At 39.3% G+C, this 19,662-nt stretch overlaps 1 protein-coding gene across 1 annotated transcript in view; it reads left to right on the top strand.

The window, feature by feature from the left end:
• LOC126209800 (Golgi resident protein GCP60-like) overlaps positions 1–11,213 on the top strand; it is a 51,446-nt gene extending 40,233 nt beyond the window's left edge. The window contains exons 8-9 of the mRNA XM_049938936.1: positions 3,328–3,511; positions 10,351–11,213. Of these exons, the coding sequence (XP_049794893.1) occupies positions 3,328–3,511; positions 10,351–10,595 (429 nt within the window). The 3' untranslated portion in view covers positions 10,596–11,213. The remainder of the gene's footprint in view (positions 1–3,327; positions 3,512–10,350) is intronic.
• The last annotated feature ends 8,449 nt before the right edge of the window (positions 11,214–19,662 follow it).

Below are 19,662 nucleotides of genomic sequence, written 5' to 3'. Positions count from 1 at the left end.
TTCCCTCTGCATTTAACAGTGGAATACCCATTGCCCTCTTAACACTTTGCTGTCCAAACATCTCGTACAAATTGATTCTCTTGGCACCGGGAGTGCTAATTCAGATTGTCGCCGGCCATTCTTGACATTATTGGGAGATTATAAATTGTTAAGTTTTACTAATGTCATCGTTAGTTCTCATAAGTTCACAGCCCTGTTCCCCTACTTCAGGGGAGACAATACAGAAATACAAGTTCCTCAGAATGTTACTACATCTTTATTAGATTGTGGCATGTATGCCAACCACCATAACATACACTGAACACAATAAGATAAGGCAAATGGATGCAAGCAGCAATAACATGATAAGTGGGGCTTGCTGGGCTATATCGTGGCACACTCTCACGGATGACAACACGCTGCTAATGTGCATGGCTTTCAAATGTGAACACATTACTTCATTCCACTTCTCTTGAGGAACAGCTCGGATTTGCGAGATGTCCGCGGTGTCTTCCTCTGCGAGGCATGTTAACGACCGAGAGCCGTTGAGAGCCAGCATCAGTGGGAAGCAGCAAATACGCATTGGAGAGGTTGATCTTGGAAAAATACTGACCACCGGTGACCTTAGCAAAAAGTTCGTCAGGGCTTGGCAAGAGGTACGTGTCAATGATAGAAGAGCACTGGCAGAAACTTTGAAATCTCTGTAAAGGCATAACCATCCCGATGGGCTCTCGACAATCACTGAGGGTGGTAGCCCATTCACGGGATGCGATGAGTTGCATCACCCCGGAGGCTGTGAGGTGGTCGAGCCTCGCCTTGAAGTGGTCACAGAGTGCCATCGGTACTGGGCGAGCCCGAAAGAAAGGCCAAAGGTTTCACGGCTACATGGGCTGTGGAATTACTAGCACCACGCAAATCCACAAAAAACTGCGGAAAATTCAGAGCATAAAGAGATGAATTGTGTATAAGGCACTTGATCGTGGACGAGATTAACTTCATCGAAAACAGTAAGCCCAAAAAGCTTACAGCCATCCATTTCAAAAAAATTTTGGCGTGTGCACTGTTCACGATCAGAAAAGTGAGCAGATGAACCACATTTTTATACATGACTGGGGCCGAGAAACTGCCTAATATCTGAATGCTTTGTTTACTGTAGGTGACTAATGTACATGACAGTGGCACTAAAGGGGGAGAACCCAAGCCTATGTACGTTTGCAAATTGAGTAATGACACGGCAGCACCAGTGTCGACTTACATGTGCAAAACCTTCTACTAAACCTTGACCTCAATAAAAAGCTTACTAGTAGCAACGGAGATTTCCAATATACAATTGACATCCGTGTCAGCATCTGCAGTAGGCTGTTGGAATTTTGCATTACAAGCAGGAGCAATGTGGCCAGTTTTGTTACACTGGCGGCAAATGGCCCACCGCTTAGGACAATCCGGCGTATCGTGAGTTATAAAACACAACGGACAAGAGGGAAGCATGTGGAGCAGTCACGTTGTTGTCATTACTGGGCTTGCTGCTGCTGCTGTTGCTGTGGCCATGGCTGGCATACTGAGGTGGGCCAGCCGCCAAGATGTTTTTCTCACATGTGGATTTTCACCACCGTATTGTCCCATTGTCAACCGTCCCACAAATGGCGGGGGGGGAAGTGGGTTGAACTTCTGCAACCTCACACCATGATATAGTTTGAGTACCTGCAGCCCTCAAAACCTCAAATGATTGTGCAATAGTGCAGATGTCGAAGAGGGAGGGGTTTTCATATTGAAGGCCCTGCTCACGAACCTCACGATCAGGGACCAATCGAATGATTGCATCGTGAGCCGTTTGGTCAGGATATGACTCCTTATTTTCATCACTGATAAAGTGACAATGATGGCTTCAACAGTGAAGCTCAGTTGCCCATGTCTTATAGGAATCTTCCGGTTTCTTGCGACACCGATAGAACACAACTCGAGTGGCAATGACGAGTGTTCGTTTACAGTAGACTTCGAAAGAAGGTCGCACGTGTTATAGAAAGAGAATGAAGACAGATCCTGTAGGGGGTCCAGCTGGCAAAGGAGTTGATACGTGCAACGCGATAAAACTGTGAATGGGGGTGATTCATGTCCATCTGCTGTGCAAGCAAGCATGATGGACATCCACTGTTTTTCATCCCCTGATGTAAGAACACACGTCTTTCTTTCCTTTGGCGTCAACCGTATAATTTGACGGCATGTCAAATTGTATGGGAGTTGGTCAGCATTTCCTATCTGACCAAGAAGTTATTGCTTTTCTGTGCGCCGCCTAATTATGAAGCGCCGAAATTCCACTAGTTTTTCTTAATAATTTTTCGGCAGCTTCTGTGCAGCTGAAGTTCGCCTTCGAAGTGAAAAATCCCAGTGCTTCATAAACAGATCAATCCAGTTCCGTCTAGCCTTAAAATTTTCAATTTTTTGCTCTCTAGCAATTTCATGTGCCTTAATTTTTAAAATTTCGGCATTCGCAGGCAGGAATTTCTGACACTGTTCCTTAACAAATTCATTTAAAACCACTTCTAGTGCATGATATCGGCCACACTTTGGCCCACTAAATGCTTTCCTGCTACTTGAACATTCAAATAATTTCTCTGTCAGCAGTCACCATCGCCTGACGTTACTCTCATCAATCCCGTATCGCAGACTTGCAGCACGATTAGAACTTCTTTTCGCAAAAGAAATAACTCCCCTCTTGAATTTGGCACTATAATGAAAGCACTTCATTATGGTTCACTAACACCAACAAGCACTTTACAAAATTCCACGAAGCAATAGGTGCCGCTACGTGAAATCTTAATGAGCCCCAGCTTATCAACTCATGCAACAGTCCTAAAGCCTTGTGCATTGTTGGTATTTTAGTGTAACAAAATTTATTTTTGTTGCTACGAATATTGGAAAGGCTGCTACATTTGAAGATGAACAATACGGAATTTCTATTTACTTTGTTGGATAATGTATGAAAAAGTGGTGGTCGAAACTTGGGGTGAGAAAAAAAGCTCGTCTTCTACCATTTCTTTTAATTTATTTACTGACGCAGAGGTTTTGGCGCCAGTATTTATCTTTGTGCCTGCAAAGCATGCCTGTCTAGCACTACATATATTCAATGGAAGAAGTTAGTTGTGGCGGCACCTACCAACATTTTTCAGAACTTCCACTTACTTTGCACTCGATTCTAAGCCGCAATCGATTTTTTGGATTACAAAAAGCGGAAAAAAAGTGCGACTCAGATTCGAGTAAATATGGTAATTGTTTTACAGATATGTGAAGTAAGTTGGCATTAACAGGTTTTTGTTTGTAAATGATTTTGTTGATGTGTTCTCTTTGTAGGTACGAGTTCCAACACATGAAGATGGCACATGCCTCTTTTGGGAGTTTGCAACAGATAACTACGACATTGGTTTCGGAGTATATTTTGAATGGGCGAAACCGACCACCAGTCAAGTTTCTGTTCACATCGCAGAGAGCGAAGAAGAAGATGAAGAGGAATTTGACGACGACGAGGACAATGACGGTATGAATTACGTTTGGGACATATGCTGTATACAAATACATCCGCAAAGTGTCTCTGCAGTGGCGAGCTCCGCGTGTCTTGCCTCGAGGGTTGTGTAAGGTTGGAAAAACATTCATTTCACTGTATAAGCTAGGGGCCGGGATTCACTGCTAGTGGCCACAGTTATGTTGGGAGATGGGAGTCAACATTATTACAGTGAAAAAAAAATCATATTAATCACAATTAAACACTTTATACTCACTAAAATCACTGTAGGTGCTGGAAATGTTTTCCTTGTTTTTGAAGGCATAGTTCAATATGTTTACATTTGTTTGCGAACACCTTTACCAATGTTCCACGTGTAATCTAATGCAGATAATCAGTTGTTGCAGTCTTCAGTTCATCTAATATCTTTGGGTTATTTTGATACACAAATGTTGTAGCCACACCTGAAAGGAAATAGTCGGGCAGATGTAACCTCCCCCTCACTTATCGACCTTAATGACAGTGAAAAATTAAACCGCGTGTACCTAATGGAAATTTGGGAAAAGCAATCGTCACCAAAGTTAATCTGTCGGTAAAGAGGGAGGAAAGGGTTACATCTAAATGAAAGGAAAAATGCAAATGAAACTGGTGGAAATTAATTTTGAAATGGGGTAAAGTTAATAAAGAAAGTAAATGTGCGGCCGTTACGTTAACAATTAACTAGCGGTAATTAGATATTTGAGATTTGGGGAAAATTAAGGTCGCCAGTCCTATGGACAATTACTATAATAACTGAAAAAGAAAGGTTATTGCACATATAATTAGCACTAAAAGCGTGGCAACTGAAGGTTGACACGTGTTGTGTGAAAACTGAATGTTTGTCTGAAGTAATAAATTTCGCTACACCCTGACTTAATTTAGCAAAAGAATTACTAAAACTGGAAAATTGAAAGTTAGTTTAGTGACTGAAATTAATAGTGAACTTTGTTTCTGAAGCATATCGAAATTCAGTAAAATACAGTTAGTCTTGGGCTACCTCAACAATCATTTCAAAAGCTACTTGAATCTACCCAATTTAGAAATAAGAGATTTAACTTCGAACTTGAATTAAATGATTCTGAACAATTAACAGTAGTAAAATTTAGTACGTACCAAGCTGAGCTGCAGTCACAGGTAAGCTAAAATATGCTAACAAAACTCGCACTCTTAATTTGTGCTCGTGTAATCTAAATATTGTAGCCAGCTATGAATACTTTAACTGAACTTTGAAACTAAGGCAGTGAAATTGAATTATATTATTTTAATGCTGGCGTTTGAATTTCAACGACACTCGGGTTCATTTCGGAAAAGGAAGGGACCCTGCTTGGCAATGCAGTTGGGACAATGAGCAACAAAGGTTCATGCTAAGTTGCTGTAATTTTGTGATGCAACAATTTTAAAAGCTGAGGTCTGCCATACAGTTCTGAAACTTTACGTGCTTTTAGTCTTCCTTGTTGGTTGATTGAAGGTTTGAAGTCATCGATCGAGGAGGTGGCGACAGTCACTCATTGTCGGCCGTCGCTGTTGCAGAAGCGGGATGCTGGCGCGCCTTCTTCTCGACACAGTCACCAGGCGAAACGGGCTCTTGATGTGTGCCAGCTAATGCTTATCGTCCGCGACACCGTGCTAGAAACTATTATAGCCAGTCGAGCGCAATTACATGCTGTCCAACCCCGAACGCGCGGCAACTCGCGGGAGCGTCACACAACACCCTGCTCCACTGCACTACTCCAGCCAAACTCTTTCTGCCCAGCCCGCGCTCCACGCGGCAGAGTTAACACTACCAAAGATCCTAAACACTTTCGTTCTCCACACGACCTATCGATGTATTCGTTCGATAGCATAGTTTTCCCTAGGCCAGACCCAGCGTATAAATACAAATAATATTCACAAAACAAACCAATTATACATCAACATAAATGCATATATATATACAAATAGTAAAACAACTACAATATACAAAGACACAGGTAACAAAATAAGGAAAAATTTTATAGTACAATAGATGTAAATAGGAGGATATGCATTTCCGGCGTTACACAGAGGCAGATCCGGTGAGTGTAGGGGCCAGAGACCTTTCATAATTACTCTGCCTCCACAGATGTCATCTAAAAGTCGTATGGACTGGTGTGCCGTATGAGTAGTAGTGTTGTCTTGTTGGAAAAATAAATAATTGAAGTCATTTTCATTTAGCAGGGGAATAAATGGTTAAATTATCTGGGAATAATAGACATTGAAAATTACGTTAATATCGGAAAAGATCAGCCTATGATTCATGTTCACATTATTTCACCCACATTCTTATTTTCTCTGTGTGCAATGGCATTCTCATAAGGCATGTGGATTTTCTGATGACCAAATTCTTGAATTTTGGAATTAATGTCGCGACACAGGTGGAACCAAACCTTTTCAGTGAAAAAGGTTAAAACTAAAACATTAACTGTATGTCAGTTACCAAATCGCTGAAACCATTCACAGTACACTATTACATGGTCTATACCAGGGCTTCGCAACGTGTGGTCCGCGGACCCCTTAGGGGTCCGCCGGCCCTTTGTAGGGGGTTTGCGGCCACCCTTCACCAAAACGTGTAAAATAATGAGTAAAATTATTGAATAAAAATGTGAAAATCAAATTCATCACAATTTTTTTTTTTTTTCATGTGAAAAACGTGTACTTTTACTTCAGGTCGTATTCCCGAGCAGCCTTTGCGGTTCCTAAGTGAGAACGCATACACAGTTTAGTGCCAGAGAATGCGGCTTCTCTGATCGACTGTTTCGCAACAATAGGGGGGTCGTTTGTGCGCCGGCTCGCAGCGGTAGATGCGCTGAAACCTTTTATGCATGCGCGGAGCGAGCTTTGTCGACCAATCACAGCGCTCGCTGGCACGTATGCGGCCCCAGGGATCATTAAATGTTAAACATGCCTTGTCAGTGCACTACCTATTTTATAAGTTGATTTTTGACCTTCAAGTTGTTTTCATTCATCTCTAAACCAAAGACTATTGATACTTCAGGGGGGGGGGGGGGGTGCACGGAACTTGCATTAAGAAGCTTTCAGTTCCCATGGGTTTCACTCTGAAATTTAAAGTTACTGTGCTCTTGACTGACTAGGGTTCCGTGATGGATTTTCGACTGAAGAAGGGGTCCACCAGCTGAAAAGGTTGGGAAGCCCTGGTCTACACAATGTAATTGTTGCAAAGCAGTAATTTTTTATGGATACGGCCCCAGGTTTTTGGTTGCGGCCTTGCGTGCTATCATACGAGACACACTCCTCACTGATTTTGTTGGACTCTGCAGCATGATGTCCAAAGTGTCATCAAGCTTATGATAGCCAAAGTGTCATCAAGCTTCCGTTCTATGGGCTTCCCAGTTCGTGCTGCATCTTGAACTGCACGTGCTGTGTGGAATTTGCAAGTTAAATCCTATACAGAGTCATGGTGTGGGCACCTTGAAGCAGGAAAGCGTAAACTAAATTGCCGCCTCACATGGCCCAAAGAGTTTCCTTCTGCACAGAAAACCTCTTCCACTAAAAATGCTCCCTCTGCAACATTTCTTTATTTATTTGTTCTTGGTAATTACAGCCTATTATCTGAAAAGCTAAAATAGGCCATACAAATCACATTTCCTTGGATAGTAATAAATTACGTATTAACTATTTATTTCTGACAATTTTTAAAATACTGGAACTACTTCTACAAAACTACAATAAGACCCTTAACCAGTTACCCAACTGCTGATACTCTCTGCAATAGTAAGCATTCTCCCAACACACAGTTTACACAAGAATTGGGCGATAACACGCCTAAAAGCTGCAACACACATGCAACACTGCTGTTCCTCGCCCTACCACTGCAGATCCATGGAACACGTGCAGGCGAGACTTGAATGTGCTGCCAATTTTACACATGCTGCAAGGGGAGACATGTGAGGCTCACTGCCGCAGAGAGACTTTGCCGACGCACGGTAATTTATATTAGAATATTGACAGAGAGCTGAAATTCAGCAGTGCCCTTTTGTTTTTGCAAATTTTTGAGGTACTAAAAGTTTCCTGCAGTTTATGTTGACGTCTTACAACTTTGCAATCTGATTTTTAAAATTAGATACCCTGCTACGTACAGTATTTTCCCTTTACTCTATGGGCATCTAATGACATGTAGGACCTGCTTAAGTTACTATCATAAGGATAAGTTTTCTTGGAAGGCTTTTACTAAGTTTTGGTATAGTTAAGATCGAATTTGATTCTTTTATCCATGAAACAGCTCTCTCCAAAAATTAATCTGCCCTCCAACTAATGTTCAGTTCGTACAGATGATGGTCAAAGGGGCTCAGGAATAGTCTCGAAGCAATAGCCATCTGATTGTCATTGACATGTCATGCAGTGTTGTTTTTTTTTGGCTTTGTGAAGATTATGTATTTATTTACGCGCCAAGTTCCTTAGGAGCAAATTGGGGACCAAATCTCCAGGGTCATGGAAAGTGTCAGTACATGAAATTAAGACATAAAAGTAATGGCAGATAAAAATAAAATGTTTATGAACCCGAAAGACCCAATCCATAAGTCTAAATTAACACAATCAACAACACAACAAGAATCAGCTTAATTTTTCAAGGCACTCCTCGACAGAATAGGAGGAGTGACCCATGAGGAAACTCTTCAGTTTCAATTTGAAAGCGCATGGATTACTGCTAAGATTTTTGAATTCTTGTGGTAGCTTATTGAAAATGCATGCAGCAGCATACTGCACACCTTTTTGCACAAGAGTTAAGGAAGTCCGATCCAAATGCAGGTTTGATTTCTGCTGAGTATTAACTGAGTGAAAGCTGCTTATACTTGGGAATAAGCTAATATTGTTAACAAGAAATGATAGTAAGGAATATATGTATTGAGAGGCCAATGTCAAAATACCCAGAATAGTGAACAAGGGTCAACATGAGTTTCGTGAACTTTCATCACTTATTACCCAAACTGTCCATTTCTGAGCCAAAAAATATCCTTTTAGAATGGGAAGAGCTACCCCGAAATATAATACCATATGACATAAGCAAATGAAAATAACCAAAGTAGACTAATTTTCGTGTCGAACGATCACTCACTTCACATACTGTTCGAATAGTAAAAATGGCAGCATTAAGTCTTTGAACAAGATCCTGAATGTGGGCTTTCCATGACAGTTTACTATCTATCTGAACACCTAGAAATATGAATTGTTCAGTTTCACTAATCATATGCCCAGTCTGTGAAATTAAAACGTCAGGTTTCGTTGCATTGTGTGTTAGAAACTGTAAAAACTGAGTCTTCCTGTGATTTAGCGTTAGTTTATTTTCTACAGGTCATGAATTGAACTGCACTATTTGAAACCAAGCCCATGTTGCACACAACATCCTTTACTCAGCAAACAGAAATATTTTATTAGAGTTACCCATAATACTAGAGGACATATCATTAATGTAAATAGGGAACAGGAGTGGCCCTAACACTGATCCGTGGGGCACCCCCCACTTGACTGTACCCCACATCACAGCCATTCTCATCATTGTGAATAATGACCGTTTGCTGTCTGTTGCTAAAGTAAGAGGTGAACCAATTGTGAGCTACTCCCAGTGGTGAACCAATTGTGAGCTACTCCCAGTATTCTGTAATGGTCCAACTTCTGGAGCAATATTTTGTGATCGACACAATCAAATGACTTAGTTAAATCAAAAAATATGCCAAGCATTTGAAACCTTTTGTTTAATCCATCCAGTACCTCGCAGAGAAAATAGAATATAGCATTTTAAGTTGTTAATCGACTTCTGAAGCCTGTACATTTGATAGCAAATCGTGTAATACAAACTGATCAATTATCCTTACATACACAGCCTTTTCAATAACTTTATCACACACTGATGGCATAGTAATAGGTCTAAAATTATCTACATTATCCCTTTCTCCCCTTTTATAAAGCGGCTTTACTACCGAGTACTTGAATCGTTCAGGAAACTGACCATTCCTAAAGGAAAAACAACAAATCTGGCTAAATACAGGGCTAACATGTACAGCACACATAACCATGAGATTCCTTAGTCTTCTGTGATTTCAGAATGAGATTTTCACTCTGCAGCGGAGTGTGCGCTGATATGAAACTTTCTGGCAGATTAAAACTGTGTGCCACACCGAGACTCGAACTCTGGACCTTTGCCTTTTGCAGGCAAGTGCTCTACCAACTGAGCTACCCAAGCACGACTTACGCCCCGTCCACACAGCTTTACTTCTGCCAGTACCTCGTCTCCTACCTTCCAAACTTTACAGAAGCTCTCCTGCGAACCTCGCAGAACTAGCACTCCTGAAAGAAAGGGTATTGCGGATACATGGCTTAGCCACAGCCTGGGGATTGCTCAGGAAACTGAAGTGCGGATACTTGAACATAGACGTACGCTGTCCCAAGAAAGCCTGCTTAGAAAGCTTTAAGAACCAGCTGTAATTGACAAATCTAAGAATACACTACAGACCCCTACATATTGCTCCTATAGGGATTGCAAGGGCAAGATTAGACTAATTACAGGGTATGTAGAGGCATTTAAACTGTAATTTTTCCCTCACACTCTACGTGAATGGTTTGGGAAGAAGCCATTATAATTGGTGACAGTAGGAAGTACCTGCCACCATGCACTTCACAGTGCTTTTCCGAATATGGATGTAGGTCTGGGGGTGTAGATGTAGATATTTAAAAATAAAATTGGAAAAATCTGGAACATCGAGGTCCAAAAGTTAACAAAAACTCTTGCTTTTATATTGACTAACCCAGCACAATTGTAAGTATCTGCACACCACCTCATTTCACCCGTTGTTCACTCCCAGACCTCGGACTGGGCGAGGACGTCGAGCGAGGGGGCGGTGTCGCGAGCCTGCGGGCGGCAGCGACCGACACGAGCCGGCCGCCACTGTCGGTGATCGTGCCGGTGTTCCGGCGCGAGTGCCAGCTGGAGGTGTATGCCGGCAGCCACGTGTACCCGGGCCAGGGCGTCTACCTGCTCAAGTTCGACAACTCGTACAGCCTGTGGCGCTCCAAGACTCTCTACTACCGCGTCTACTACACGCGGTGAGTGTCCAGCGGGGGATGTGCGGGCCGCTCGTGGCGGCGTAAGTGAGGGCGATCGAGCACTGTTCTCCTTTCTTATTTTGATTTGTCGTGATGTTGAATGCTGCGAGTAAATGTTTGAAACATGAGTGCAGATATCTGCTGTTTACTAAATTTTCTGATTTAACACCTCTCTGAATGTGCAATAAATTAGGCGGTGAAGCGTTGAAATATGTGTCGCAGTAGTATCTTGTGAGAGACTTTGATCTGTACTACTGGCTGTGGTTTTCTGTTATCTGATATGTTTACTGCCTAAATATGTTCATTTCAGGGAACAATAATTTCGGTCCTGTACTTTTTAACCCGTTTGTTTTGTAGGAAACCACTATCCCCATTCTCGTCTGCCTTAGTGATCTCTTATGCTCAAAATGGAGTATACTTAACTTTTAAACTATCATTTTTGTTTCATATGTGCTTAAATTTGTGCATGTCGATCAAACTGAGATATAAAATTCTTTCCTAGCAATTTTAACACATGAATTGCTTTGTAAATGTGGGCATGTGTAAGTTGATACAAAAGTTGCAGAATGTGTACAAGTAGATTCAATATGTAAATGGAAAAATTGGTGGTGTCATTCAGAAAGATTGGAATATTTGTGTATGGATTTGTGTTATGAATTCTGTGTATGAATGCTTTAATATTATTATTATTATTATTATTATTATTATTATTATTATTATTTATGAATTCTCCCAATAACGGAAGACATTAAGCAAATGACATTAAGCAAATGACAATCAACTTTTTTTCTGGTTCTTCTTGTTGCTCCAATAGATCTTCATTCTTTTTGAGAAGGCTTGCTTTCGCTCTTCTGACCACTTCGGTCTGTACTGTTTTTGTTTTGGTTGCTCTGGTAAAACTTTCCACTTCTCTACTTTGTGCTTAAAAGTATCTCTGTCTGAAATATCGGTTGCTGTTATATCCGCGTTGGTGAGGTCTTTTCTAACTTCGATCATCCAAGGTGTTGAAGCTTTAAGTGAGGTTACGTAATTTATTAGCTTTCTGGTCAAACGGTTTTCTGGTAATCTGCTAAGATGACCAAAGAATTTCAGTCGCCTTTTCTTAAAATCAATTTCTATGTTTGAAAACTTTTCTGTTGTTTTGATTGTTTGCAGTCTGTAGCCATCTTTAGTCTGTCTCGCTCCTAAAATTTTCCTAATGATTTTTCTCTCTTCTTTTTTGATGTCTTCGAGTTCTCGCTTTCTGTTCAGTACTAGTGTTTCACTTGCATAGAGGACTGTTGGTTTTATGACGGTATTGTAATGCCGAATTTTAGTTTGTCTTGACAAGGATTTCTTGTTGTAGAGGTTGTGGACTAACCAGAATGCTTTTTTGACTTTTTGTAAACGATTTTGCTGTGATACTATTTCTTGGCCTGTTGGTTCAATGTATTCTCCGAGGTACTTAAAATACGGGATTCTATTGATTTTGCCATATTTTGTTTTTAAGCTTGCAATTTCTACTTTTGAACATAGGAATTCAGTTTTTTCAAATGAGATTTGTAGCCCAACTTTCTCAGCACATTCTTTGAGTGTGTCAATCTGTTTAATGGCGGTCTGCTCATCCTCCGCTAGTATTGCTAGATCATCTGCAAAAGCGAGGTATGGAATGTAAAGATTGTTTTTGGAAAAGCCAAGTGAAATTGGTTTCCAACACTCATTTTTCCGTAGTTGTTTCTCCCATTCCTCCATAACTTTGTCAAGAACGATGTTGAACAAAAGAGGAGAGAGTCCATCGCCTTGTCTCACACCTGTCTGAATGCCGAAGGGCTCCGAAATTTCTCCCATGAATTTTATTTTAGACTTCGTGTCAGTTAGTGTTTGTTTTATTAGTTCTCGTGTCTTGTAATCTAATCCCCTTTCTTCTAAAATTTGAAATAATGAGGGTCTATCTATTGAATCGTATGCTTTCTTAAAGTCTACAAATGTGCATACTAATGGCTTTTGTCTGAGAGCTCGCATTTTGACTATGGTTTTGAGGTTAAAAATTTGTTCTGGGCATGACCTGTTTGTTCTGAATCCTGCTTGGTATTCAGATAATTTTGATTCTAGTTGTTCTTGTGTTCTCTTCAGGAGACAGGCTGACAAAATTTTATAGGTGACTGGTAAAAGCGAGATCCCTCTATAGTTGTTCACATCTGATTTGTCACCCTTTTTGTGTAGTGGGTGAATTAGTGCGATCTTCCAGTCATCTGGGATTTTTTCGGTTTGCCAAATATTTTGGATAATGTGTGTGATTTCTCTGAGTGAATTTGGACCTAAATTTTTCAGGAGTTCAGCTACAATTCCATCTTCACCTGATGCTTTGTTATTTTTAAGCTTCTGGATATGTGAATAAATTTCTTCTTTTGTTGGTGGTGCTGAGTTTTCTGATACGGTTTCTGGTTGTATTTTCGGAAACCTCTCCTTAGGTTCTGGACAGTTTAAAAGCTTTGAAAAATATTTCGCTAGTTCTTCACAATTTTCCTTATTTGTTAAGGCCAGTTTACCATTTGATTTTCGGAAGCAGAGGTTCTGTGGACAGTACCCTTTAATGTGGTTTGCAAAGGTTTTATAGAAATCGTGTGTGTTGTAATTTTTAAAGTTGTCTTCTATCGATTTTAGTTGGTCATTTACATATTTCCGTTTGTTTTGCCGTAAAATCTTGGATGCTTGTTTGCGGACTTCAAGGAATTTCTTGTGGGTTTCTTCTGATTTGTTGCAATTGTAATTTTGAAATGCTTTTTTTCTCTCTTCTAGAGCGTCTTCACATTCCTGGTTCCACCATGGGTGTTTTGGTTTTTTACGTAGTGGGATTAGTTCTTTCGCTGTTTTGAGGATTTTAGTTCGAAATTTTGGCCACTCTTCTGCAGGTTGGTCTTCCCATTTTTCTGTGATCCTCGAATCTTTAATTCTGTGTAGGTCGAACTTCGGGATCACGGGTGTTCTCCTGTTACATTTCCTTTTAGGTGTGAATTTAATTTTAATTCTAGTTAAGTAATGGTCTGAATCAACATTTGCGCCTCTGCGCACTTGTACATCATGAATTTCTTTTTGGTACTCATATGATATTGCAATGTGGTCAATCTGGAATTCTCCTAGATGATGGATGGGTGATCGCCATGTTTTTTGTTTTTTGGGTTTTTTTCGTAATGAGGTTGACATAATTTTGAGATTGTTTTGTTGGCATAACTCCACAAATCGTACACCATTTTTATTTGTAAATTTGTGTGCGGGGTAGCCCCCTACTGTCTTCTTATATTTGCGGTCCTTGCCAATTTGTGCATTGAAGTCACCAAGCAAAATTTTCACATCCTCTGTTGGAATTTTTGACATCTCTGTTTCGAGTTCTTCCCAAAATCTTTCCGTTTTTTCGGGCTCTTTTTTATTGTCCCCATTTGTTGGTGCATGTACATTGATGAAAGTGTAGTTTTTGTTTGCATGTTTAATTCTCATTGTCATAAGACGATTGTTGATGGGTTTTACATCCTTTACTGAATCTAGAACTTTTTTGTCCACAATAAAGGCCATGCCAAATAGTGCTGCTCCTTTACAAATTGTCTTGTTCGTTCCACTTTTGAAAATTCTGTAATTATTATAGTCTACTGTTTCTGAGTCCCTGAAGCGTGTTTCTTGTACGGCGAGGATTTGGATTTTCTGTTTAGTTAATTCTGTCGTGAGGTTGTGCAATTTTCCTGTTTGAATGAGCGTCTGAATGTTAAAGGTGCCAATGTAAGTATGTGTTTTCTGCGGTAGTTTACCAGAGCACTCCGACTTGCTCTCTCGTATAAGTCCAAGCTCCCCAGAATCCGAATGCTTGGTTGCCACTTTGCAGTGGGTGGATTGTCCACCTGGGGTAATTTTGTCTTTACTTGTACGAGTCATGTTTGCTTGTTATTTATTTTCTAGCTTTCACTAGTGGTTTAGAACCAGGGATTGTAAGTTCCTGGAGCATGTTTGCAGCCGCACCTCCTGGTGGACAGACGCTGACCATACTGCCGCTTGTTCCAAGTCAGACGCAGCACGGGTTTTGGTTGTCATTTGGTCCGCGGGTGGTATTTTATTTCCCACCTACCCGGCATCTCTGCCGAGCATTCCCCTATCCGCCACCTGGGGACGCGCCCGATGGGGGTTGGCAATCCCCTCACGGGTTATTATTATTATTATTATTATTATTATTATTATTATTATAAATATGATAATGGAAAGTCTCAAGTGAAACAACACCTTTTGTCCTTCCATTGTTGTTGTTATTATTATATTTTATTATTGAACATTATTCTAGCCCCGGTGATATTTATAGTATACCCATAGGCTGCCAATAACAGGTAGATAGTAATCTATGCTGTGGTATAATCTGTCGAGCAGGAATAATATATATATACATTTCTGTTATTTTTTCACCTGTCTGAATTGACTTGCTCTGCCTCTCGTACAATATCGCTTACTTTTTGTATGTTTTGTCTGGTTACATGTGTGGACAGTTGATTATACGTGCAGTCTTCCTTGAACCAAAATTCTGTAAGAGGTTTTAAATGAGCAGAAAAAGCTTGCAGGAAAAATTCAAAACTCATTCATGGGTAACGGAGAACTATATTACATTTTGCTTGTGGCAGTTAAGCGTTGTATTTGATTTGGAAGTGGCCCTACGAAAAGACCCATCTTCTATGTCAATGTAGACGAATAACTAGGCACTGTGAACTGAAGCTGCAGTCAGTTTCTTCTTCTTCTTCCTCTTCTTCAGTCATGTATTAGGCAAATTGCGTGGTGCAGTACTCCATGTCTTGTATTGCCTTCCTGCATTCCTTCTTCCAGTGCATTAGTAATTCAGAGACTTTACATGGAATGTTTCCCCACCCAAACAGTCTACATGTTCCATCCGTTTTATTTTATTTTTTTGGTTTAGCTTATCTATTCCTAAATCTTTCTTTATACCCTCATTTCATTTACCATCTTCTTTTGTACATCCTTCCACTTGTCCTACAAACCCGATTTATTGAGCTGGCATTCAACTTCCTTGGTGTATTGTTGTTGTCACCCATACCCATCCTCCCCCTTCCCTGTCAGTGTCTTTTAGAATTAGGTTACTGAGGAAAATGTAATGTCTGTTAAAACAGTGTCTCTCTTCACAGTTGACCTGATGACAAATGAAAAAAGTGTGTTCGGAAGCTTTTGCACCTGGAGTCAAATTCAATAGAATTCTTCTGGGTTGTAGACTGTGTCATGTCATAAAATGTACCAATATTTTGGCCACTGTAGCAAGCAGCCTTCTTCAGGGCATATAATATGTGTTATACAGTATGACTCCATCTTCAATCCAGGAAATTCCAGAAACTGAGGAAAGTGTTAAGCAACACAAGAATGACGTGCAGCTATTTGGATAATTCCAGCAATAGCAGTGGCATCTAATAGCAATCTATCATTCTGTTATAACCTGTTATTGCTGATTGGTTTGATCATGTTCACAAATATGCATGTGGCAACCTTAATACTTGGACTTCCAGGTTACACCTATAACAGCCACATTGTTTCTGATATGCAGCAATATGTGAATACAATGTCTGAATTTATTGGTGGAATTGAGAAACTTTGTAACAGGAGTGAGATTTACATTGGTATATGTCATAAGTTGTTGTTTGGGATACCACAATATGTTTTGTTACAGATTGATTGCTTATCTCTCATTCTTGGGTCTTATTTTTCTGCTTGTCTAAAAGTTGAGAGACATGTCACAGAAGCACTGTCTGTTGGTAAATATTTGCAACTAATGTCTATTTTGTTGTTTTTGGTGCTATACTCTGAATTAATAACACGTTTTTCCTATGGATAGAATTGGGTGAGAGGCTGTTCTAAAGTGTCGCATATATTAATTTTACTGAGAAAAAAATAGTGTAAGTGTTATACAGACATTTAATATCATACTTCTATACACTGGTACCTACTGATGTGTAGTAGCATATATTTTTTTGTTGACAGTATGAAAGGTTATGCTCTATGTATAATACTACCATGCTCTTTCACTACAAATTCTTATAATCATCAGATGGCTGTACTGTTAAAAAGTTGTGAGTACTCACTTAAATTTGTGGTATGCCCACATTACATTAGTGTGTGTATAGGTCAGTGGTATTGTAGTGTCTTAAATAGATCTTTTTTCCCCAATAATAGGTCATAAGGTGTCCTTCTCATCACAAGTACTCTCAGATATGTTTTACGTTCTCAAGTATTTGTTCCAGATGCTAATATTTAAAGCTTTACCATATTTATTTGAATTTACTTTCAATTTGAACTTTGTCCTTGTAACACACTTTTATATCCCAAGTTTAAGTAGGGAAAAAGGAAATCCTCAGTTAAAATCCTCCAATTTTACTTGTCTAAGTGGAAACTGACATTTCTGTTGAAACAGTTTGTTTTCAAGAGGAAATAAACTTCTTAAGAAAATGATGTATACTTGTGTAGTCAACATTTGGTCAGATATTTAGAAGATACTTCACCTGTCAATCGACTTGAATACTATACACTTAAAAACATTTTTGGTTTGACCAAGGAAATGAGAACTAAGAGATTTTTTATTTTTCAAAGTAGTCATCTTCGAGACAATAATCCAGTTACTTTCCAACTTTATAATGTTCTCTAAAAAGTGATAAAATTGAGAGCAGTCTCAATGCCAACAAGTTCTCTTATCTTCACCTGGATGTTGCTAATTGGAGCATTATGAATTTTTGTCACAATATACTCAAACATACTATGAAAAGCATGTATTGTTACTCACCATATAGCAGTGTGTTGAGCCGCAGACAGGCACAACAAAAATACTACTGAACGTGTAAACTTCTGGCCCCAGCACCCAGAGATGGTCATCATGTGTGTGTGAGCTGTTTTGTGTGTATGTGTATGTTGTTTATTTCAGAAGGCCTTCTGGCCGAAAGCTTACATTTTTGGTAGTCTTTTTGTTGTGCCTGTCTGCGATTCAACATTTCGGCTATGTGGTGAGTAGCAATCTATCCTTTTCATAATATTGTCATTATTCCATTCTGGATTTCCCAATGCTTGAACATAGGTTTGTGATATCACCTTCAATGAATCCTTCTTTAATGTCAAATCCTACCCTTCTTTTAAATTTGTTCAGGTTAAATCTTAAGATCAGTCATTTTTTCCCAACCGATAATTCAATTTTTCCATTTTTTAGAAAAAAAAAAGACATGGAATTGTTTAAATGATTATGAAATACAGGCAACTAAAACTTCACTGTGTGTATTCTAATGACCCTTATTTTTCCAAGACCATAGTAATTTGGTCACATTTGTGCTGTCTGAGAACTTCAAGAGAGTACCCCTCCTAATGTGACACTTGTTAGAGGCAAGGATCTTAATGTGGGAAATTGATCACCATTTTTAAAAGTATTAAGTATTGATCAGCACAGTTGGAGAGAGCATTCCCAAATTGATTTGAAGCTTATTTTACATTTCTCATACTTCCATAGCTCCCTGAACTTTAATGTGCATCAAAAACAGATTATTGTGAAGGAAATATAGATTTAATTTTTTTCCAACATTTTTAAGTTTTCTGTACTTTTGTTGCTGATTTTATTATGCAACACAAGCAAGTTACAAAGTTGGAGCCTCGAATTATTCCCTATTGTTTTTATTGACAATGTTTTCATATGAATAAAACCACATTAAATTTGTGCTCAATCCTCTTGGTATGACCACATGGGTCAGACTCCTTTACTCCTACAGTCCTGGAGTCTGACTTAGTAACCCAATGTCTTTTAGTAAGGCAAGGTGTAAATTCTTTTAGGGAAGAAATATCAGCCCGAAGAGAGAGAGAGAGAGAGAGAGAGAGAGAGAGAGAGAGAGAGAGAGAAGACAAAAAAATAACTGACTGCCAAGCTCACCCATTTTCACTTTACTTTGAAAGTCACAGAATGTTATAGTGAGTAAACCATGACACTGTGCTCCATTTTGCAACCATCCACTTCCACTTGAATAAAAACACTTCTAAAAACTTTAGCCATGCATAAAACGGTTGAAATTTTTTTTAACACAACCTAAGAAAATCTGTTGCCATTTGGCAGTTGCCGCAGCAGAGGGGGGGATAAAAGCGACATTCAGAAAAAGTTGATGGCATGTGCTCTCTCACACTAGTTGTACGGTGCACCTGAGTATCAGACATGCTTAAATCTTTAAAAATGAGAGTTTGTACTGCAGATATCTGATATGCATAATTTTCATTTATGACCAGAAATGAAAATGTCAGGGTTTCCATTGAGATACCCAAGTGTTGTGCAGATGCTCAGAATGGATGAAATATGCACTTTTGATTCTCACAGTGTGTGTTGTTTGCTACAACCATTGGACAGTATTGTACAGATTATTTGTTTGTGTTACTGGTGCTCAGTTTTACATTTCTCTTTTTAATGAGTGATGTTGATGCTTTATAATGTATAAAATGTGCCTTTGTGTCTCTTGAGTTTTGAATTCCAGGAATTGCATGAAAAAATATTGGCCATACATTCTAAGAACCAAAAGTAAGGAGATAATCCTTAAGTTTTTGCTCCCATCGTATCAAACAACTATCGATGCCTCTGCAATCCCTAGCTTGTTTGAAGCAGATATGAAACAGAAAAGTGTGGCCACTGCTTCACTGTGATTATTGAATCAATTTATAATCTACCCCTCAGTCAATATGTGAATTTGTGAATAATGTAATTATTAGATGAAATTACCCTGTAGATTTAGCAAAATTATTATGAATGTGTTTGAATACAGCACTTGCTACATGTACAAGCTTATTTAGTGATGTTTTCATTGAGATTATTGGAGCACACACTTCTCTCTGTGAAACCATTGCTGATATGTGAGAGACTGATATTGTGGCTGCTCATTCTTTAGCGCTGTAGTTTTTGGCACATACATTTTTCTGAAAGCACCTCAGATTGTGTTGAGTAGAGTATGTTGCTCATTACATTATCATGCCAAAAGAAAGTATTAATAGTATCAGTTGTTTCTTCTGTGTGATTCATGTTGTTTTCTAATAGTCTGGATTAGCAT

This window comes from Schistocerca nitens, chromosome 10 (genome assembly GCF_023898315.1).
Source record: "Schistocerca nitens isolate TAMUIC-IGC-003100 chromosome 10, iqSchNite1.1, whole genome shotgun sequence".
Classification (NCBI taxonomy): Eukaryota; Metazoa; Arthropoda; class Insecta; order Orthoptera; family Acrididae; genus Schistocerca; species Schistocerca nitens.
Note: the sequence above shows the minus strand (reverse complement) of the source record. Positions and strands in the feature narration are given on the sequence as shown.